This window comes from Ambystoma mexicanum, chromosome 8 (assembly GCF_040938575.1).
Source record: "Ambystoma mexicanum isolate Mex_15411 chromosome 8, UKY_AmexF1_1, whole genome shotgun sequence".
Lineage (NCBI taxonomy): Eukaryota > Metazoa > Chordata > Amphibia > Caudata > Ambystomatidae > Ambystoma > Ambystoma mexicanum.
Window position 1 is genome coordinate 1430826015 of NC_090929.1, and position 23337 is coordinate 1430849351.

The window sequence follows — 23337 nt, forward strand, 5'->3', positions numbered from 1 at the left end:
TGGTGCAGTGTCACGATGCAAAAAGCAGATGTCTGTGGAGTTTACCAGACTCCATTAAACAGTAAGAAACACAAAAATCCTAGTCAGAAAAAACACATGGGAGAGTCAGGAAAAATGTCCCACTCACTCGGGAGTTAAAATTAAAAAGCCCAGAGTCCAGTAAAAGAACTGAGGTTCTGTAAGGTTAAAGGGAATTGGCACAAAAATAAAAATTCTCCCTAACAATTTCTGTATTACTGCAATTACGTAATAAACCTAAAATAGGGTTGTCCCTTTTCGATAATGTAGATTTGGGGACAATATACAGTAGTTGAACGAAAAGGGGAATCCACATGTATCAACCAAAATGGTTGTGAAAATAATAATCCTACAATTTGAATAGGCTTGTGCTCAGAAGAGTCATCAAAGAGGGAAAAGAAAGGAGTACCGATGTCTCCAAATTGTCAATATTATAGAGACTAAGGGCCTGATTCATGGAAGTGTTTTATAATGGCGCAATCCCATAGAAACATTCCATGAATCAGGCCCTTAGTTTTTTTAGAATCATTAATATGAAAAACAAATTAGTTGAAAGAAAATATTAACAAATGAACAAGTTGTTACAAAGAAAACATTTTGATAATGGCAAAAGAGGATAACATTGGTAAATCAAACAGTGAAAGGGTTATGCATTAACATCCAGAGGTTGTGTTCACCAACAAATAAACACATTGAATAATTAAATCATGTGTATGCCCAGTAGTAGACCTAACTCTTACTAGGCCGGAGTGTCGGAGACCTAATTTTGAAAATCCTGACTCGGTTATACAAATGTGGTGATCTTGTTTATATTCATGATCAAAGCCTGATTATGTCTGGTTTTGTTAGAATGCCAATCTGCCAACGTGTTTGCCAGTATGACTAAATACTGATATGTATAGTCCTTCATAAATTGGTGAACAATTTATTCATAGGAAAAGGAAAGGGTAATTGTGATGAGCACTGTATCACGTTTCAGCTTGCCGGAATTGGCGGCATCAGTGGTCAGCCTTCCTCGGGGCGAGAGAACCACAGGGTCCTAGAGCAAAAGAGGGGAGGCAGAGAAAAGGATACATGTATGTATCAATGATCTGTGGGAGACACAATGGTACTTTCTTAACCCAAAAGAACCGTCTCAACCACTGCTAAAAAGAAACATTTAAAATCGGTAGGTCCACTCAATACTCGCCCTGTGATTCAGACAGGGGGCATGTGAGGCGTGTGACCTTGCAATTACTTTTCACTAGAGTAATTTCTCTTACTTGAATATACTTGATAGTATTTTCGCTGGTCGCCCAAACTGTTGAATTTGTTACTGTAGTTTTGTAAAATGTACTGGTCTCAATCACTTTTTCTTCACTATAGATGGTTAGATCTCAAAATGTTATATTCCTGTCATAGAATAACGTATATATAATTCTATGTGTTACGATGTTAGACTAGGCAAAAGACACTCTTCAAGCAACCATAGGGGACATGCAATCATAAATCTGGTCCATAAAGGGATGCAAGTTTCATCCTACAAAACTTACCTGTCTGCTATTGTGTCTTACCTCTCAAAGGCCAGTACCTTTTGCTAACCCAATAATTAAACTTCTCTTTGGGGAACTAGTCCACCTGTCCTCTTTCTAGTGGCTATCACTTCAGCCCACTGCATCAGCGAACTTCAAGCCCTCTATCGAGGAATGTTACATCTCTTTCCACCGGGATGAGGTAGTGTTGGACGCATCTATCCTTTTTCCCCTAACGTGGTTTCTGATTTCAGCATAAATCAGAAGATTTAATTACCTGTATTTTTTCCAGACCATCAATCAGTTGCAGACCGGATCTTTCACTCCTTAGATGTTTGATGGGACTTGAGGGCTAGGCTTCACAGGTCCTTAGACAGACTATTCATCTCTTTTAGTGGGGTACAACCTGGCAAGCAAGCGGCTAAAACCATTGCATAGTGGATAGTCTTTCCTATGCTTATGAAGTGCAAGGCAACTCACTCCCTCAGTCTGCATGCCATTTACCAGAGTAAAGAGTACGATAGTTCCTTTCAAACTCCATGTTCTTTGGGAGGCGATATGCAAGGCAGCCACATGGGCCTGTGTCAGCATTTTGCAAACATTATGCTCTGGACTCAAGCTCCAGGGCTGAAGCCCAATTCGGGCAATCAGTCCTCTGGGAATATTTTTGCAACAGTTTAGTTCCATCCTCCCTGGGTCAGAGTAGTGCTTTATACTCTCCGAGATGTATTGGGGGGGGGGGGGAATGGGGGCGTAAGGAAAATGTACTCGCTGTAGTGACTACTGTACTCTCCCACCATCCTTCAAAACTACTTGGATAGGTCTTCCCTGTCCTCTGGACGGATTAAGGGACTGAGGGGGAAGGATCACAAGAGGCAGGGTTGTGCTTGTGCTATGTGCACGTTGAACTCTCCTCTAAATTCTTAAAGGGAGGAAGCGCCTTAAGGTTTCTTAAGGCTTCGATCCTCCCTGCTCTGTGGGAACTCTCCCAACAATGCAGGAAAGAGGACTAGGAGTAAAGTAGTCACTACAGTGAGTAACTTTTCCTTGTTCCCCTTTACACACTTCCCTTTATTTTAAAAAAAATGAACTTTGGTTGTTACTGATTGACAGTCTATCTTTTCCAGGACTTAACTAAGCCAAAGGTTTAGGGTAAATTGAGGGTCGGACTGGGAGAAGAAATGGGCCTGGACACCCAAAGTGTCCCGTCCCTCGCCTCACACCCCTTGACCTCTGACATCACCAGAAGTGATGTCATTTGACCCCACCCCAAAGTGACATCACGGGAAGGGATGAAACACGACCTTTCACCCCTTGACAAAACAGGAAGTGGCATCAAATAGCATTGTTCCTAAATATGGTGATTTCACTAATGTGATATACATTTCATACAAGAATGGATCACCATATGTATCATTAATATCTGTGTATAGATCCATATTGTCAAATTACTGTGAATGCAAGTAGCTGTCCAAGGCCAAATGATGTTATTGTATATCACTTATGCTTAAGCTCTTTTTTTATAGAACAAATGTGCATACTATATCACCCAACCTGTGTTGGTACTCATTTATCGACATAAGGCTGAGCTGGCCTGGCTGAGATTCGAACCTGCAGATCACACAAATCGCAGCAGCGAGCGCTTGACCCACTGAGCAATCATAATGGCTATAGCAAAATGAGCAATTATTCTGTAGTGGATACCATTAAACTGGTAACTGAGATTTAACAGCAGACCAGTTAAGTTCATCTGCAGGTCTGGTGCAAAGTTGGCCGCATGTCGAGCCTGCATGCATCTACTTTCAGGCTTCACATCATGCATGCCAATCAATCATCAAAGCAAGGTAACTCTTGTTACCTTGCTTTGATTTATGCCGTTGCAGGAGTTTTTTTTCTTATTACAAAAATGTTTTAAATCTATTTATTTTTTCTTCAAATTATTACATTTTTTTTCAAACCGGCCCAGGCTTGGCCAGAAACTGGCGCCCACTCCCAAGGGACGATTTCGGCCCGGCAATGGACAGATGCCGAGGGGCCAATCCCACCCTGGGCTAATTCAGTGGTGATTTGTTGAATTCCTCGAATGGTTGGAGCATAAATGTTTTCCTCAACAGCAAACCAACTTGGAGGGGTTTTGGCAGGGCTTTGGTTCCTAACCTTCTGTGAAAATGTTTAAAATAATGTATCAAATTAGTTTTACAGTACTGTTTCAGGAAATGTGGGTAAAAGCTATTTTTAGGAGGGGTTTTCTGAAGTGAACTGGTGTGCGGTTTAGGGTGGTTTTCCCAAAGCCATCTTGTATGGTGTAGGAGCACTTGCCCTATCTGAATGCAGGCTGTCAGCCAGACAATCCAATATCCATTTGATAACCTAGCAGAGCAGTCTAGCTTCACTCGGAAGGGGAAAAGGCTGTAGATATAATTTTGCCCAATAGATTACACAGAATAACACTACACAGGTCTACAGAAACATTATAGGTTTACACATTAGGATGGTTTTTCAGACTGGTTTTGGGGGTTCTGAGAGGCCAACCTACTGGATAATCTCTGTAGAATAGGCTAAGAAATGAGGCTTAGAAGACAATGATTTTTGTTTGTAGGTACAATTAGCAATATTTATAGGTCCACAAAGACGTATAAAAAATACTCTTGGGCCAATAGACATGCAGGTTAACATCACGAATAAGAAGTACTACACACATTGATCTCTAAACATATATGTACACAATAGGTAGCCGCAAAGGGGGACTACACAACACTTTACAGTTGCACAGTTGTAATCAAGTAAAGCAATAGAACAACTTTCAAGTAAAGTTGTCAGAGAAAAAGGTGGTTAAACAAATAAACCGTATTCCGTATAATTATAAGAAATGTACCTTTTTAGTGTTCTGGTTATGGAAGGAATGCTTAAGTTGCCATGTTGTAAGGAATGCTGCCTTAAATTGAGTGCCTTGGTAGAGGTTTCAAAATTCTCAGTCCGCTTTTAAAAAGATCTGGCCAAAGCCAGCAGGTGTGTTCTTCTAAAATTGAAGCACACTGTAGTAGAAATGTTTACGGAAGGGGGTGAGGGCGGTGTCACTCCCAAGCCCTAGACATGGGAGGGTGAGGTGGGGGAATCCCCACGCAGAAATTCCCGACCAGAACTCAACTGCCCATGGTCCGTTAAGAGTAGTGTTAGGGACTGGTCTTTCCTCCCATTGAATCCATTTTGGATGAGTGTCAAAAGAATGACTCCTGAACTACCAACAGCAGATGAGTAGGAATTTCTGTGGACAACCCACACTGTAGATCCTGTTGCCGGTGGTCCAGAGGGGAGGTGCTTTAATTGAATTAGGTGTTAGGACATGCAGCCTCTCAGTTGGAACAGTTTCGAGGCAGGTATGCCAGAAGACAAAGTTTCAGACTCCTCCCTTGGTTCTTGTCTTCACAGACACTCTGGAGCTTGGGGGTAAGGGTGCTTCCTGAGGGAGTCCCGCCGAAGACCAAAGTCAAACCAGGACTTCCCCCACCGAGGATGGCAGAAGGACCAACTAAGAACAAGCGCAAATGCATTGGAGATGAAAGAGCCACCATTTTGGGTCCATGGTGACCTTTCTGTGCGTTACCGGGCCTGTGAGTACAGCCCATGGGTAAAGGTAACACAAAAGTCGGTACAGCAAGTCCACTTCCACCAGCCATTCAGGAATGCTTTTCACTGTAACAAAAATGTTACAGGAGCAGTGAGTTGGGGATACTATGTGTAACCCCTCTGCACTCCACATAAGGTGGGGTGTGCTGATCTTGCAACATAAAAGGTAAAAAGGCAGCCCTGACCATTTTACTTTGGCTGCACAATCCTAGGTGTCGGCGAGTGTCTCTTCAGTGTGCTCTGGTTTGCCGAATTGCGCTGTTTTACCCACTCTTTGTTGGAACATTGCATTTTGCTTAGGACTGCTGATGGTTAGGCAGAATCCTGTGCAGTTCCCTTGGGGACCACTGCAAAAAGATTAAGACTACAGGAGTAAGCAGTAAACCTAATTGATAGCAGTCTGCACCACCCAGATTTACCTGGTAGCTGTGGCTGAGCAGTCAGACTTCTCTCAAGAAGAGTAGGGCAGTATATAGAGTATACACAATAGGGCTAAAAACACAGTAGAGCAAACCAACACTGACCAGAGCTTTGTATAAAAAAGTATATAGTTATTTATTTAAAACACACTTTAGGCAATATACTAGCACTCTAAATAAAAAGCAAGTTAAAACAGTCAGGTAAAGTATACACACCTCCCTTGATAACTATTAGACAAGTCAGAGTTAAAATACCACGATTTGTTTAAACAGATGTGAGCGCGTAACCTAGATGGCACTCCAATAGTTCAGTTAAAGGGAGAGAAAAAGGCAGAGCATAGAAATAAAACGTGTCCCAACACTTAGGAGTTCTCAGCAAGGGAATAAAGCCAGTATATACTGTAGAGCCAAAGTTCATAGGCCAGGCCCACTTTAAATGGAGCAAAGCGAAATGTGCCCAGGATCACACGGTTTAAAATACACTAAAAGTCTTTGCAGAATGTTCAGAAGAGGTTGGGGCGATTCAAGAAGGTAAATTTAGAAGGTCTGGGGCCAACCCAGTTGGAAAGCCAAGGATATAAGGGTCACCTTGGGCAAACCGAAGAAAGGGAGGTCAGGCAGGACACAGTACCTTAAAGAGAGGAAGCTCCAGCGGTGGCAGTTGTTGCAGTTTGTTGTTTCAACCAGGGGAAGAGAGGATCTCGTCGGAGGAAACGTGGAGTCGTTGCACTGCACAGAGATGAAACCAGCCGCGGAGTTTGTCGATAAAAGGTGTGTTCCTTTTATTCGCGGTCAGTGGTGAAGCTTGGCTATCCGGCCGCCGGGGTGCTTGGCACGGATGATTCGACCAAGAGACGTCTTTGGAAGGCGAAGAGGGCGAACTGGTTGGTCCCACCAGCTCAGAGGAAGAAGACTCGTCCAGCAGAAGATCTTCTCTTGTCGTTGGGAAAGTGGTGAGTTTGTTGCAGCAGGGCTCCACCGGTGGTGTCATTGCAGATGGCTCAGCTTCTTCCCTCTTCGGATTCTTAGGTCCTGTGGCGACTTCTGAAGTTCCAGTCCCAAAGGCCCTGCTTTTATGCAGAAAAGCCCCCATTCAACAGCCTAGCTGTCATTCAAACATGCTAAGTGGTGAGCCGGGCGGCTCACCACCGGGCCAATCGGAATAGTGTGCGACTTGGGTTGCTAAGGCAACGCAGTCCAGGGTGCCAATTCCCCTCCCCACACATCCTGTGGAATCCAGAGTGGCACCATTTGGAGGGCTTCTGTGGAGAAGCCCGCCAAAAAGTGGAACAAAGGACTCTACCTTGGTTAGAGTTACAGAGACGGACACGAAAAAGACCCAACCGTTCATTTAATATTAAATAAATAACCCAGCGGTATCTTTAACATTGCACCAAAAAGTGGTGCGTTTAAAATCAATGGGAAAATCCCATGGATAATATTCCGGTGGAATATTTCACGTGGTAACCACTGCCACCAGTCAAACTCGACAAGGGGGGGTCTGGACAGTGCCCCCTTGACTAAAGACCCAGGGGCAATCAAATTAACCCCTTCCAGTACTTCCACAATATGATGGTTTGTACTGGTTCTGTTCACAATTTTGGAATAGTAAAGTCAATGGTTACTTTACATGGCCTGGGAGACAGTAGTCAGTCCCAGGGTATGGAGTCTGTTTGGGGGTCACTATGACACCCCTGTTACTGCACTGAGGGTGCTGTGTAACACATACACAAAAACAGATGATACCCTATGGAGTAAATGACCCCATAGCCCATAAGCACACAGAGTCAAAGACATACCTCAAATCATGCTTAAGAGTGGGAGGAAAATAGTCTCACTCTTAGCAGGAGAAAAAAAAAAAATCCAGCAAAGCTGCTGGGGGGACTCGCTAGGTTTGGGAAATTAGCCTTATAAGAGAATTCTCCCCAACACTGACTCCCCTGCCCCCTTTTCCTGGTTTTTATTTAAACTGAGGAAGGTGCGCGCCTGTGCGCATGCTCTCAGTGAGTGCCTCGTGTGCTGCGGTTTGGCCGTGAGTATGGAGTCAAGGCAAGTGGCATTGGTGATACGTGATTATTGGATATTCCTGTATCTGCATGGCAAGTGTACTGTTGGTAACGTACTGTTTATTATACTAGTAACTGGCTGGTATCTGGTGCTGCCTTTACCTGCTGTGCTCTGTTATGGTATAAAACTAAAGGCAAAAGGTCAATTTATAAACGGAGGAACGGCAAGACAAAGGCTCCTGACATGGAACCCGTACTGCTTGATGCAAATGCTGTACCTGAAGTGGTTGAAATACACAATATTTCAGAAGGTAATACACAGGTAATCACTCGGCGAGCAAGGGCAAGATTACATCGTACTTCGCTGTTGGCAACCAGCGTGGGGAGCGCTCTAATCTGGATAGAGGGCCAAGGCCCCATTATCGTTGGTAACAGAGATTGACAATAACTCATTACTCAAACTGTTAGTCGCTGCAAGCTGATATTGTGGTGGGGGTGGTATTGCCTGAATGTGAAACTTTGCCATCGTTGGACTTACTGCCTGGGGCTTGTGGGCTACACCTGGACGAGTTTCTCTGGAAACTGTTAATGCTAGTATTTGAGTCCCATGGAGCTTGTCAGGACAGTCAGCACGGATGAGGTGTAACCCCGGTTTGCCTGCCTAGTATGAGTGTGGGTTGGACAGATGTGTTTTGAAGACACAATGCTGTGAAGGGGGTGGTAAAGAGGCATTTCTGGACACTTGTTAGAGGTGAAGAGAGGAAGCCATGGATATCGGGCTGGTGAGAGAATAAGAGTAATTATGGGAAAAGGGTAAGGGCACATATGGTTGGACTAATGTGAATAACAAGTTACCTTTCTTACTTTGGGAGAGGCAGACTGGGACATTGATGATGGAGGTAACAAAAAATAGAATGGTAGGTTGTAGTGTGCTGAAGCAAAAACTCGACACTATCCCTTTGTGGTGAAAAGTTGGAAAAGTACCCCCCCCCCCCCCGAAGCATGTAGAACCTAGCATGTAGTCACTTTTTTCACAATGCCTCAGTCGTGTGTATGTATGTATGTATGTATGTATATATATATGTATGTATGTGTGTATATATATATCTCCAAGAGGCCCTTGGGCTAGTGTCCTCAACTCTTAAAAGAGAGCTTAGAAACAAAACTCAATTTTATTATACAATTAATAAAAACACATTTATTACACAAGGGTAATACACACCATACTTAACAAAATTGCAATTATTAAAAATCCATATGCCCACTTAAGCATCAATTTGTATGAAAAAATTATACACAATTTATATACTTCCCCATTGATTTGAAAGTCGATATGACCTGGTTCTACATGGCGTCGGTCACCTTGACTCCTAAGTCACGCTATGTTTATCGTAGCCCATAAGGTTCTTAGGTTTTAAAGGAACTACTGGACCTTTGATCTGTATTTTATGTATCATAAAGGAATATTTGTAAAGGTACTTGTGCCACATACAAATACATAAAACAAATTAAAAAAAGAGCAAACAAATAAGGTTCTGTGCTATATGGCTTGACACTGCCAGACATTCATCAGGGGCAACTGTGTATCTGAGGATTAATTCCACTGTTGCATCTCGTTTGTAGTCCAGAGAATGCCTAAGGTGATAAAGACGCAATGAATTCTACGTGATTGGTATTTTAATTATACCTAGCCCCAACCCCTCCCCCAGGGGGGGTACCAGGTTAGATGTAAATGTATCTACCTGAGTGGTAAGCTGCGTATGCAACGTCCGACCACACTGTAACCCTTTGCAATACTGTCGCTGTATTTCCTATGCCAGGAGTGATATCAGCTTGTCCCGTTTAGCCTCACCTATACCACTCTGGTAGATAAATGTGCATTTATGTACTTTGTAAGAAATTTGACCCCAATTTTAAGAGTGATTCTTTGTTTCTAAGCTCTTTGTGATAGAGCTGGTAGATAAGAGACACACTATGTATGTACTTCTGTTTTTAATAAATAACTCCTTTTATATATCGTTTTCCCCCAAGAATTTCAGTTCTAGCGTTGTAACGTAGGGGCTTTTATTGAATAAGGAAGCCTATACGTTCGTTTCTGTGCAGCAGCTCCTTCAGGTAATTCTATTTCGAGGGGATTGGGTCCTCCAACGTATTCCATATCTATGACAGGTAATGTCCACAGCTGTGCTGCTTCGGAAAATCTTCGGCTTCTGTGTCCTGCGTCAATGACGTCGATGCGCCGTCCCCGAGGACCTCCTCCTCCGATGGCCGACATCACCCGATGTGATAAGTAGGACGCACGACGCCCATAGCCTCAGTTCCGTTTTTTCTGCGAACGTGTTCGCTTCGTGAATCTCGGTACGCCTCGACTCTTTGGAGTTTGCTGGTTTCTTCTCGGTTCGTTGAACCTGTTTGGTTTTTTGTGAAGACCTGTTTGTGGCAATGTCTACTTAGTCTTCAACCCCGCGTCCGGGCTTCAAGAAATGCGGGGACTGTGGGTCGAAGATGTCGGTCACGGACTCGCACGATGCCTGCCTCGGGGAGGCCCACGATACGGACGACTGTGTCGACTGCCAGTCGGTCACGGCAAAGGCCTTGCGGGAACGCAAGAAGAAGCTGTTGGTAGGTCGGGTGTCTATGCCCCGACCTACGCCTTGTCTCGTTTCACACACTCTCTGTGGAATTGTGTTGCATTAGCGGCTGAACGTATTCCCGAAGGGGACGAACGGGATGGTTTCCTTGCTATGGTTCAGGATGGCAAGGATGCCATGTGTGAGGCCGTTCAGTCGGGTTTGGACATGGCAGATTGTGTCAGCCGGTCCATGGCGGCGAGCACCGTAATACGCAGGTTTGCGTGGTTGCGGAAGTCTGGGTTCGCTCCTGATGTGCAGTCCCGGCTCCTCAACATGCCCTTTGACGGTGAACATCTTTTTGGCAGCAAGGCTGACGAGGGCCTTGAGAGGTTGCAGACCTCCAAAGCTGCAGCAAAGTCGTTGGGCGCTGCAGTTCGCCAACCTCCGTCTTTTCGTCCTAGGGGACAGCAATGGAGGGGAGGTTCCTTTCGCTATTACTCGTCCTTCAGTAAAGCGAGAGGAGCTAGCAGTCAGAGGCCACCGTAAGAGTACCAGAGGTGCAAGCGCGTGGTGGTGGTGGCAGCGCATCTCAGGAAAGGGGGTTTCATGTCTACCCCTACCTGGACGATTGGTTGATCAGGGGGAGCTCTCCCGAGCAAGTCTTGGATCATCTGTCCGTCACCTGCCACTCCCTTCACAAGCTGGGCTTCTCCCTCAATTTAAAGAAGTCCCATTTGACACCAACGCAGCGGCTCCAGTACTTCAGAGCAGTGCTTGATACGTCCCTGGGGCAGTGTTTTCCTCCCCGGGTGAGAGCTCTTCACATTCAGCAGATGGTGCACAAGTTTCAACTTGCCCAGAATCTCCCAGCGTCCGAGTTCTTGAGAATGCTCGGCCTCATGGCATCCTGCATTCTTCTGGTGCCAGAGGCTCGTCTGCGGATGAGATCTTTGCAGTGGGCACTCAAGCTCCATTGGTCTCATTCCTCCGGCAGGCTTTCGGACCCTGTTCAGGTGCCGCCCTCGGTCCCCCAGGACCTTCTGTGGTGGGCCGTCTAAGGCAATCGGATGAAGGGGGGCCCCATTTTGGCTGCCCTGGCCGGAGGTGACTATCGTGACGGACGCATCCCTCACGGGATGGGGAGCTCATGCCAACTAGTTGAGTCAGCGGTCGTTGGTCTCCATCGGAGTCCAGACTCCATATCAATCTGTTGGAGCTGAGGGCAGTCAGGCTTGCCCTGAAGGCTTTTCTGCCGACTGTGCGTAGAAAGTGTCCTGATTCTAACGGACAACACGGTGGCCATGCGCTACCATGCAGGGTCACTTCCTCTGTGCAGGGAGGCGATGCAGCTCGAGTTCTGGGCCATCCAGCAGGAAGTTTCGATCTCAGCTGTTCATCTGGCCGGAGACAACGAGGAGACGGACGCTCTGAGCAGGCAGAACACGATCTCTCACGAGTGGGAGCTGGCTCAGGAGATTCTCCTGGAGCTCTTCGCCCTTTGGGGGACCCCTCAAGTAGATCTCTTCGCCTCCAGTGTCAACCGGAAGTGCGAAAGGTTTTGCTCGCGGGAATTTCCTCCAAAAGGAGCCTTAGGAGACACGTTTGTGGTGGAGTGTTCATTCCCACTGCTGTACGCGTTTCCTCCAGTCCCCATCATCCCGCAAGTACTGCGGAGGTTACGGAGGTTCGGTTCCCGGATGATCCTCATTGCTTCGGCGTGGTTCCGGAGGACGTGGTACCAGGACCTTCTTGACTTGTCCGTCTGCCCTCCACGTCGTCTTCCCTACTGAGACGATCTGCTCTCACGGGAGGGGGGGGGGTCGGGTTCTCCATCTAGAGGTCAGATCCCTCAACCTTCACGCTTGGCTTCTGAAAGGTTGAGGTATAAGGATTGGGACCTCCCTGAAGACGTCATGGAGGTGTTGCTTTCGGCCAGAAAGCCAGCAACAAAGTCTTTATACCGCTGCCGTTGGAACAAATTTTGCAGCTGGTGTAGGGAAGAGAATATCGACCCTTTTTCATGTGGTACACCAACGGTGTTATCGTTTCTACTCGGCAAACTCAGGCCTTCAAGTTGGGACTGTAAAAGGCTCTCGCAGCGCTTTCTATCTTCAAGCGCACTGCGGAGGAACCATCGTATTTCAAACTTCCTTTAGTGGTACAATTTCTCAAGGGATTAACTAATGCTTATCCTCCCAAACCATTCCAGGTTCCCTTATGGGACTTAAATTTAGTCTTAAACTTCCTAATGGGCACTCCATTCGAACCACTTCACTCTTGTGCGCTGAGATTTCTCACGCTTAAAACTGTCCTATTGGTAGCACTAACATCTGCTAGGAAGGTGAGCGAGCTACAAGCTCTCTCCTGTAAACCCCCACATACAATCTTCCACAAGGACAATGTTGTCCTACAGGTGAAGCCTAATTTCCTCCCAAAGGTGGTTTCTGAATTTCATATTACTCAGAAAATTACCTTACCTTCGTTCTACCCTCCTCCCCATCCGGGGAACGAGGAGAAAAGGCTACATAGGCTGGACCCAAGGCGAGCTCTCAGCTTTTACATCAGCAGAATGGCTAGGATCAGGCAAGCAGACCAACTGTTTGTAGGATACTCGGGTCACAAGTTGGGACTACCCATAACAAAACAAACCATCTCCAGGTGGATTATTTTGGCCATTCTGGAATGTTACAAACTGGCAGGGAAAGAGCCACCCCAAAATCTGAGGGCTCATTCAACCAGGGGTATCGCAGCCTCTTCGGCTCTCCAAAGTGGGGTACCGGTCCGAGATATGTGGGGCTGCCACATGGTCATCCGCACATACATTCACAAAATTTTACAATCTGGATTCCTCCACTACTCAAGAGACGAGATTTGCCAAGGCCGTATTACATTTGGTCCATCCCTAAAGGGATACATAACATTCTCACTCCCACCTCCAATTACATGCCACTGCTATGGGAGTCCATCAAAGATGAGGAATACTTCGGAGGACACAATCCCTTCAAAGAACAAGTTACTTCTTACCTTGTAACGTTCTTTCGACGGGATGTTCCTCCGACGTATTCCTCATCGCCCCTCCCATCCATCCCCGCAGTGATACTTCCCTTGTGGTTGCAGTTTACGCTCCTTCAAGGTCAATAACCAATTCAGGCATGACTTTTCTTATGCTACAAAACGGAACTGAGGAACGGATGCAGCACGTGGCTATTTATGGGCATGATGACGTCGGCGCCGATACGGTGGCTGTCGAGGGATGATCGACTCGGCGGATGTCGACGCACAGTGCCCTCTACAGAAAAAATTTCAGAGGCCAGCAAGCTGGAAACGTATTATCAAAGATAAGGAATACGTCGGAGGAACATCCCGCCGAAAGAACGTTACAAGGTAAGAAGTAACTTGTTCTTCTATGGTGTAACTTCACGAGGTGCTCAACGGGAACAGAACTTGCCTTAACTAGGAATTGAAGAACTATTTAATAGGCCCACTCGTAAACTATTTCTCCATCTGAAGGGCCGCTTTCATCTTCACCTTTTTCCGTCTCCTGCCAAAATCAAACACAATCAGAAGTCCAGTATTAAAGCAAAGCACCTCACTCCTTCTCCCATTGGAACATTTGCTTGTCTGTCAAACAGGGAGGTCCTCCCTCCGAGCCCTTAATGACATCAGCCATGCAGTTCACTCTCCGTGGAAGGATAAGGGTTTAATGGCTTTTCACTGTTCAATTGACCCTGATGTGCCTTAGCTCCCTCTGACTCATCACACTCTTCTAAAAGGGTTATGAGGACACTAGTAGTGACATTTTCCTTAAGACCTCATTTGGTCTATTCAACAAAGAACATAGCATGTAGAACATATAAGTAAAACGTCTTTAAACTCTACTTGAAGTAATCCTAACTATGAAGACCAAAAGTCTTCCTAAATTGCCCATAACCTGTGGTAGCTTACTTGTACTGGTAGCAGTACGCTCTGGAAGTCAAAATGCACCTCTCTGTGCGATTGCTGTGCAAAGACCCGATAATGCACATCTTTCACTTTTGTAGCCGCGAACCAGAAGTTGTTCGATCACTTCCCATTCACCTTGCCATAATTGCCTGACTAGTGTCTGCTGGCCTGCCATCTTGAGGGCAGGCACCACGCCAGTTTCAAGGCGACCGTTGGAAGCAAGCTGCTTCACACGCTGGTCTCTTCTAATCGAGCGGTAAGTAAGGGAGGGGGTGGGTTTTGGGGATTCGTAGCAGTTACTAACTCTGTCCCTGGTGTGAGGTTGAGCACTACTCCTGTGCGCTTTGTGAATAATTCTGCTGGGGATGTTTCAGCCCGAGTAGCGGTAACTCTTTTGATCTGTAGACTTACTATTTCAACCCTTTAGTTTGCATTCGAAATGCTGCTTAAGCTGAGTGGAAGGATGAATGTGGTACTCTGAATGTACGGTTCTTTATTGAGGTGCTTAGATGAATAACTTGGTATTGCTCAAGATAAGACTGTGGTTCCATTAATCATAGGGGGGGAATTTGCAGACCTGTTAATACAGGGCTGACGTTATCTGTCCCCATAGGCATACCCACTAAAAGTGATTAAATAGTGCATGGAGCAGTGGTTCAGTTGGTTATTAATGAATCCACTGCTTCTTATCCAAGTTATAAGCAAAGACTGTCAGAAATTGCAGAGCAAGAGATTTAGACAGAACCACACAGACTGTAATGTTTAAGCCTAAATGAGCTAAATGTGCACCCCTCTAATTAGTGGTCAAAGCAAAAAGCGAATAGGAGGAAAATTAGTGCAGCAAGAATGCCAGCACATTTCCTTGCTCATGTATTTTTCATTGATTTGAACACTGTTTCTTTTGACTTTGGAGTCTGACAAACTCCGTATGCATCATCATTTTACATTGTGACACTGCACCTTCAGTGCAGTGACACAGGTCTTCCAGATTTCCCAAAGGTTTAAATACCTTCTCTTGGTTAAATTGTTTCCAAGAGCAGTGAAGTGAAATTGACTTTACTTTTTGTAACTTTCTAGACCCAGCCCACACTATCTTACAATAGGGTGCTGGAGGGGTTACTTAGTATCCCCTTTGTTTAGTTTCTCATGTAACATTTTTGTTACCCTTTCTACAGTTAATGGCTGGTGGGCGTGGTTTACTTTTTCCTACCATTGTGTTTCCACCGTGGGTTGCAATTGCAGCTGCAGTAAAGTACCCATGGCTACCCATTTTGTCAAAATGGCCCGGTCTTCTTTTTTTCGCCATTTCTTGTTTGAAAGGTCCTACTTGAGATTTACTCTGTGCGCCAAACCAGGGTTGTTCCCTTTTGTTCATTTTGTCTTTGGTGGGTTTCACTGCTGAAGCACGCCTCTGGCTCCAGCGTGTCTGGCAGGGCAGGAAGTGAGGTGCCTGAAACTCCCTGTGCTTAATCCCCTTGGTTACAGGAATGCACCCAAAGGTGATTGGCTGTCCTTGGAGGACAGCCACCCTGCTGTGAGTGACAGCTAGGCTGCAAATGAATGAGTGAAAGCTGCATAAAAGGAAAGGCTTTTGGCTTGGAAGGCAGAGTCGACCACTGGACGAAGGAATCTTTAGAACTTGGAAGAGACGCTTGCTACAACTCCTGGACCATTGCTTTGCCCGGTGAAGCCCTGCTGCATTGCTGAAGCTCTGAATTTGCCTCGACAAGAGAAGCCCTGCAACTGACCTCTCCCCTTGGGTAGGTGGGACCAATCAACCCCAAAGCAAACTCGCCTGGACATCCTCTCTGGGTTGTCTGTACTTATATTGCTGCTGCAGGAACCGATTGCCGGGGAGAGGAACACCAGGATCGAGTGCATCATTGTTAAGTCGGACCACAGCTCCAGGAAGATCCTCTGGACTCCCATGAAGCAGGACTAACAAAGCCTGAGCCACCTCAACAGAGTGCTGGAACCCAGATGCGAGGAAAGTCCATAAAGGTATCCGAGAACCGCAATGGTGCGGTTTGCGAGAACTGCGAGAAGCTGAAACCGCAAATTGCTGCTGATCTGAAGTTAGCCCATTGTTGCAGCCGACATTCAATTCGTAGTGCAGGAGTCCCCAGACATCCTCCCTCTTGTCCCCACGACTGAGGCTCAGGAACAACAGAATCTGCAAACCTACACCTGGAACAGAAGCCAGCTGGAACCAATTTCTTCAAACTAAAGGGTTGCTTACCTCTTGTTGTGTAGCATCAGTAGGTCTCAGTTGACAGTGGTCTCGGTTGCTTTTGCAGAGTTGCTTGCTGCTTTGTCCATCACAAGCCCCCCAGCTTGTAGCCCTACAGTGATTTCATTTTATACAAAGATTTCTAAAACATTGTGCAAGACTTTTTTACCTACCTGCAAGAAATGCTTCAGCTCACCTAGACTTTTGCTCAATTGACTTTGGCTGTCTTGGCTCCCTGAAAGACTCTTCTTATGCTTTAACTATCTCTCAACAAAAGTCACATATTGGATAACTTGTGTAACTTCGAAAGGGTTAAAATACTTTGTATTGGAGGGTTCAAAATGTATTTACCTTCTGAAGAATATTTAACCATTTGTTTTATTCCCTCGTCTTTTCCTTTTGACACTAACCTCAGTATTTCTCTAAATGTGCCAGTGATGTCCACAGTGTTCTAGTTATTTAAGTCACCTGAGTGTGTAGGAAGTGTCTGTGTGCCATCCCAAATGGGTATCTACTGATTTATTGAAACAAAGTGTGTAGTTATGAAGTATATTATTGTTACATATTTTTGCTCCCTTCTAAAGAAAGCCTATTCAACTGACTGGTTGAATTAATATTTAATTGTTTAATTCAGAAACCTTGAGAGTAAGTGTTTATTTGTATACTTGTCATTGTGAATCTCTGTGTAATTACCCTACAGCTCACATTGACACCTCTTAAGATAAGCCTGGCTGCTCATTCACTCTACCAACTTGTGTAGTACATGCTTATACCAAAGGTTGGGTTAACTATTGCCAAGAGGACAAGGCTGGTGCAGCCTCCCACAGGGTACTGCATACAATCTTGCCTAACCTATTCCAATTGTAAAGTTGTATTAACAACCCTGGATATAATCCACCTAGGAATACCCAGAGGGCGAGACAGCTATATTAGGCGTTTGCCTTAAGGCCATGACAATTAGCCTGTCTGCTGTTGATAGGGTTTACCAATCTCTAATGACTACATTAAGACATAGACGCCTTGGCTAGGGAGGGGAAGTCTAATTGGAGATGAGGGACATCTGTTGGTGTGAGCCATTCTCCAAAACCTTAATAAAATTCCTTGAACCTTTTTTTGAGAGTTGGTCTGTTAAGGCCAACTGTATCCACAAAATGCAGACCCCTAGGGTATATTTTATTAAGTATTCCAATTAAAACGTTAGTGCAAACACAGTTAATAGAGGTTTTAATGCAAATTATAAAAAAACAGCCTGGTAATGGTTAATCGGTCCATCCATCAAAAAGACCAGTCAAGTGTAAATATAATTGTGTTCATTTCCAAAGGGTTTACCCCCCCAAGCTATCGCAACACTGCAAGTGGAACGATCACCATAGTAGAGCAAAATAAAATAAATATTGTACATTAGCTTTACATCAATAAGGTAAATTCATGAATCGGAGAATAAGATTTATCTTGAAAGGGTCCAATAATCGTCACAGCACAATTATTTAGCAATATCACGATGTGTAAATCAGTCGGGTACTATAAAGGGTACTGATCATTTCATAGTTCATTTTCAACAAAACCAACTGAACTTCTGGCTGGATGTGCCATTTACTTAGGGCTTAGTCTTCTTCAGGGCTTGTATTTAGTTAATTTGAATGTTATGTGGAGTACTGGAAGGTGCTTAACAATATAGTAATCAATAGATTTATCTAGTATTTAGATTTTTTGACGATAAACTACTCTAATTAAATGAGCAAAGCATGAATACTTTATAGTGAGTAACATATTTTAACGTGATCTGGGACATACTTGTCAACTTTAATGTACAGAGCATAGTAATGGGCCCGCTCACAATTCCTCCATCTTATGGGTGTATGACATTTTACTAAGGTGGCTGTGGAATCTCTTGTAGGCAATCTTAATGCCGTTTTCTGTAAATTGCTATTTTGGTGGATTATACATCTGAAAAAACATGGAAAGGTAGAGGAGTTGAAGTATGTGCTTTGATTGTCCCAGCCTGGGTTAATGTTTTCATAAAGCACCAGGCAGTTGCGCTCATGTCTTACCACCTCCTGGCCTATCAAAGTTGCATAAATGTTCAACGCCACAAGTATGCCCTTTGACATCGAAGCTGTAAAAACATGAAGTCAAAAAGACGTGTTTAGTGTCTGTCCCGCATACTGCACGCATCTGTTATAGATACTGTGTAAGCCTCTTCCCATTTTTGAGTGTTGCGAATGTTCGGCTCTCCTGCAAGGATCAAGTCTCTGTGCCACGCGTTCTTACTGAGATGGGAGTTTGTTATAGCGCCATCATTCAGATGAACAGCGAAGGCATACAGCGAGAAAGCACATTCTACTTTCTGAGTTTCTTAAGCTAACCCTAGGGCCATCTGTGACACTAGCCAAATAACATAATGCAGCAAACCAGTCCACTTGACCAGCCCTTTGACTCTAAACGTACAGTGCCTTCTGCACACCCCCTGGCCCACCCATTCCCTCAGCCTCTCCCACTTTTCCTCACGAATTCAAGCATCCCCCCCTTCTCTCGAAGGACCTAGCTCCCAGAGGTTATCGAAATGTCAGTCGTGTAATGCAAGTCCTATTTACATTAAATTGCCAGCAAAAAATGGCAAGAACTTCAAGGGTAATTGTGTGTAAAGGTTTAGCTTCGATGGCACTCTAGGGTAGACCTGCATGACTGCCCTTTGCAGGGACTTTCTGTCCAATCCCCTCCCTACATTAAATCTGATGTACAACGAATGCCCTGGTCTACTTTGCCTGTGTGTAGCTGGATGTTACTTTGGTTTGGATACTGTATCGGTTGTACAAAACACCAGTTTATATTTTGATAATGCTTTGATCTGTTTCCAGAAGCCGACATTTAGTCTGTGACTCAATAGGCACAGTATTTAAGTATACAACCTTGTGGTATCGGTATGATTCTAGCCCTCCCCATATCTATACATATCTATACAGCTGTTTTTGGTCCTTTGCATCCAGAGAATCTGTTCTTAGTTTCACTTTTACAGGGAATAAATGCAGATGGGACTGTTTATTAATTACTAGCCAGAAGATTTTGCTACGCTGTTCGAAGTCTGTTACCTGGGATGTTCTTTGGCAGGTCTAAGCAGCCATTTTGCTCTGATCTTGATTATTTTCATGATTTTCAGCATGCAGCATTAACATCCAGCTTTCCAGTAATCTGTGCGGTTTGTGTTTGACCAGTGTTAACAGTGCAAGATACTTCCCTTCAGAGTCGGCACAGATCCTGATTCCAGTGAATGTCTTTGCATATTAGTGCTTGAGACTCCACTGTTTCAATTAAAAGCTTGTATTGGAGGAAAAACCTGCCTACTTGTTCCTCAACAATGCCTTATCTTTCCATTTGCCTGCGGAGAAAGTGATAGAGCTCCTAATAATCTGGTTGAGGATTCTTATTTTGCTTGTGATTTGCTGGCTAAGTTGGAGTCCTCTCAACTTTTCACATTCCTTCCTGCAGTGCTTGCAGTCCCTAGCAGAGCTGAGAACTTCTTCTCATTTCCCGTACACTGGTGAGCTGGATCAGGCTGTTGGAGCTGCAGTGGAAAGCATGGGTCCTGAGCTGGTATTGCAGGCAGTTCCTTTGGAAATTGATGGGAATGAGTAAGTGTACCCCTTTGTTTCAATGTAATGGTGGTATGATGTTTTTCCAAAAGAGTTGGTGCACTCTAACTAGTAAATGCTTTGATGTTTAGTTATGGTGTCCTGAAAAGACCTGTTTTCAGGGAGGTTTTTCCACAGTTCCTCATGTGAGGGCGTTAGGGAGTTTTACTAAAGTCCAACTGTAGAAGACTCACTCTTGGGAGTACCGGGCTCCAACTCTTAGGTTGGGCCTGAACTACCCAAAAGGTTTGGCAGCAATGGACGAGCAGCTAAGCTTGTTCTAGGAGGGAGAAGGGCGGGCTGTAGGTAAGTACTAGGACCTCGGGGCACACCTATAGTCAAGAATACTTATACACAGTAGTTAAATGCAAATATTATTTATTCTGCACACTAAGGCAGCTAAAACAGTATTAAAATTATGATATATAAGTAATTTATAACGTGCCTGTACGCAAGTGTTTCTAGGCGCAACAAGACAAGAAGGGAGGACAGAAGGACAAAACAATCATATTAGGCCTTGTGTCCTTCGGATCGCGCAAGTGCAGGGAATGGGGATAAGTTCTGGGGAGGGGGGGGTGTTCCGGGTGTAGAGGGAGGGGGACGGAAGTTCCGGGTGTAAGGGGAGGGGACAGTGCAAGGTAACCTGTAAATTCTGCCAGGAGGTGGCTCAGAAGTGCAGAGTCAGGGGACTGTAGGGTTGCAGATACAGTCCCATAAGTGGTTGGGAGGCCCGTAGGCGGTGCAAGGGCAACTGGTTATGCAGGAGCCTGGTCCCGTAAATTCAATGGGTAGCCGAGTAACAGATATGCGCAGCAGACCGGGACATCGGTGAGGGAGAGGGAGAGAGAAAGCGGAAGCAAAAAGGAAGTTCTTGAGTTGCTTCCAGAACCTTAGGTGGTCCTGCTCAAGTTTGAAAGGCAGGGAGGCTGTTCCAGAGGGAGGCCCCAGCCGCTGAGGAAAGAGATCTACCCCCCCACTCTCTGCCTGGAGAAGCGTCTGACCCTCAGAGTTGGAGGTGGATGAACGGAGGGCTCAAGAAGAAAGATTCTTAGGAAGAGAAAGTTGGATGTAGTGCGGCCCCCCCCCGTCCCCAGAAAGCCATTTGGACGATGCAGAGGCTCTTGAACTTGATCCTCGCAGCCACAGGGAGCCAGTGGAGAGATTTCAGGGCTGGAGAGATGCAATCCCTGGGTTTGAGGCCAAGGTAAAGTGTTGCAGTCCTGTTCTGGATACATTTTAAAGGGTGAAGAGTAGAGGCAGGCAGATTTAGGAAGAGGCTGTAGCACTAGACCAGCCTAGAGAGGACCAGGGCTCTGGCGACAGTGAGCTTCTGGGGGAAACTGAGACGAGGAATACCTCTGAGGAGGTGCAGCTGATAGTTTGACTACTTAAAGACGTCAGAGATGTGAAGAGAGAATGAGAGGGTGGAGTCGAAGATGTCCCCAGGGTTCTTAGCCTCACAGGAAGGAGCAGGTAGAGGGCCCAGGGTGGGTGGCCAGAGAGCGAGGGAAGGCAGGAGCAGATATCCCAATAAGGAGAATCTGTCTTCTCCAGCATGGGGTATGGCATGGATTCACATGAATATTCCCAGTCAGGCCGGGAATCCTCGGTAAAAGAAAGTTTTACTTACAAACTGTCTTTCTCCTATAAACCAATCACTGAACTATGGTTTATACTGCCCCCCCAGCCAATGACTGCCCTCACCTAACCCCTCCTATGGCAGCCATCTTCAGATTTTTACTGCACGTTCAAGTGTTGAGTCCTCGCGTTTTGCTTCGAGCTTTTCTACGTTTTTGTGGGGTTTTTTTTTCATTAAAAAGTTCCTATTTTTGTCAAATAGATTCTGTGAGCTCTTTCGCTCCTTTGACCTGCAAGCAGGGATCAGTTTGTTGGTGTCTTTCAACGCCCCTCAAGGGCAAGAATCGTCGAGTTTTTATCGACGATTCCAGAAGGCCATCGGGCCTACAATGCATGCTAGACCATGTTGGGGGAGAAGGACGGAGGTTCCCTCTTCTAGCTCTGCTCCACCTGCGGATTGAGGAACGTGTTTTTGGAGGACAAACCCTGCCATTGCCTATACGATCTCTATCTGGACCACAAGGACGCAGATGTGAAATTTGCCTTGGTTTCTCCAAGCGTACCGTCAAGGATCGGCACAGTAGGTTGGCGGCGTGGCTCAATGCCAGGGCCTCTACACCATGTGGCAAGCAGGGGCATGCTTCAACCAGGACAGGCCGGTCTCAGGAGTCCAAGACAAGGCCAAGCACTGTGAGTCCGTTTACGTTGGGGTAGCCGCGCAAGTGCACTCATCTTCACCATCTGCCTCCATCTCAAGTTATCGCTCCAGCTCCTCCTCGAAGAGGACATCTGCTAACCCAGGGAAACGGCGGGAGTAGCCGGAGAAGACAAAGGCGCAGGGTAAGGTGTTGGACCTACCCCTGAAGGCCCAGGTAGTTCAGGCGAAGTCATCCTCTATGATTGAGCTGATGGCGGCTGCCCTCTCAAAGGCGAAAGGGACTGACCCGGTCCAGGGGACCCCAATGGCACCCAGAATGGCCCTTCCTCCCAGGTGGGAGACTTCGGCCAAGCCAGTGGAGAAAACGCTGAAGACGATGCAGTCTCTGAGACCGACCCCCTCCGGACGTAAATAGGGAGTGGGGGGAAGCGTGGAGGCCTCTACAGTGCTCCAGGGCATCTGGCATGCCGGTGACAACGTGGGCACTGGGCCCAGCAGTTCTACCGACCACCCCTTTGCCCCCCCGGACACCTCACAGGGACCTATCGCTGGACATCCTGTCCTCTCTCCACACGTTGGTGTCAGAGGTACAGAAGAGGATGTCGATGGCACCAGGTTCCCGGCCGGCGAAGAAGCGGAAATGGCACCCTACGCCACCTCATCAGCTGCCGCGCATGCCCACCCCCCACCCCCCACATCCCTCCACCAGGAACACAGACGACTGACACGGACAATGAAGTGTTTTCCCGCTGCCGAGAGCTTCTCCCCCGGACGAAGTGGGATCGTTCCACTCCATGGTTTCCCGCGTGTCTGAGCACTTTCAGGTGATGCCAGAAGAGACCAAAAAGGAAGGCTTCCTTTACCAGTGCTGACAGGCTAAGAGAAGACCACTCTGGCGTTGCCTCTCCTGGATGACTTTTGGGATGAGGGCCTGGCACTGATGAAAAATCCCGCCTCTGCCTGGCGTAAAGAGACATGCTGGAGAAGAAGTACCGGGTGCCGGAGTCTGCCCCGAAGTGCCTGCAGTCGCAGCCCTCCCCGGACACAGTGGTCTCGGCGGCTGCAAGGAAGAAGTCCTCAAATCCATCCTCTTCAGCCTCCGTTCCCCCAGACAGCAAGAGGAAGAAGTTGGACGCCATGGGTAGG

General features: G+C 46.1%; 1 protein-coding gene across 1 annotated transcript in view; it reads left to right on the forward strand.

The window, feature by feature from the left end:
* Positions 1–23337, forward strand: part of RRP12 (ribosomal RNA processing 12 homolog) — a 1372062-nt gene that overhangs the window by 305292 nt on the left and 1043433 nt on the right. The window contains exon 14 of the mRNA XM_069611582.1: positions 19813–19955. Coding sequence (XP_069467683.1) covers positions 19813–19955 — 143 coding nt within the window. The remainder of the gene's footprint in view (positions 1–19812; positions 19956–23337) is intronic.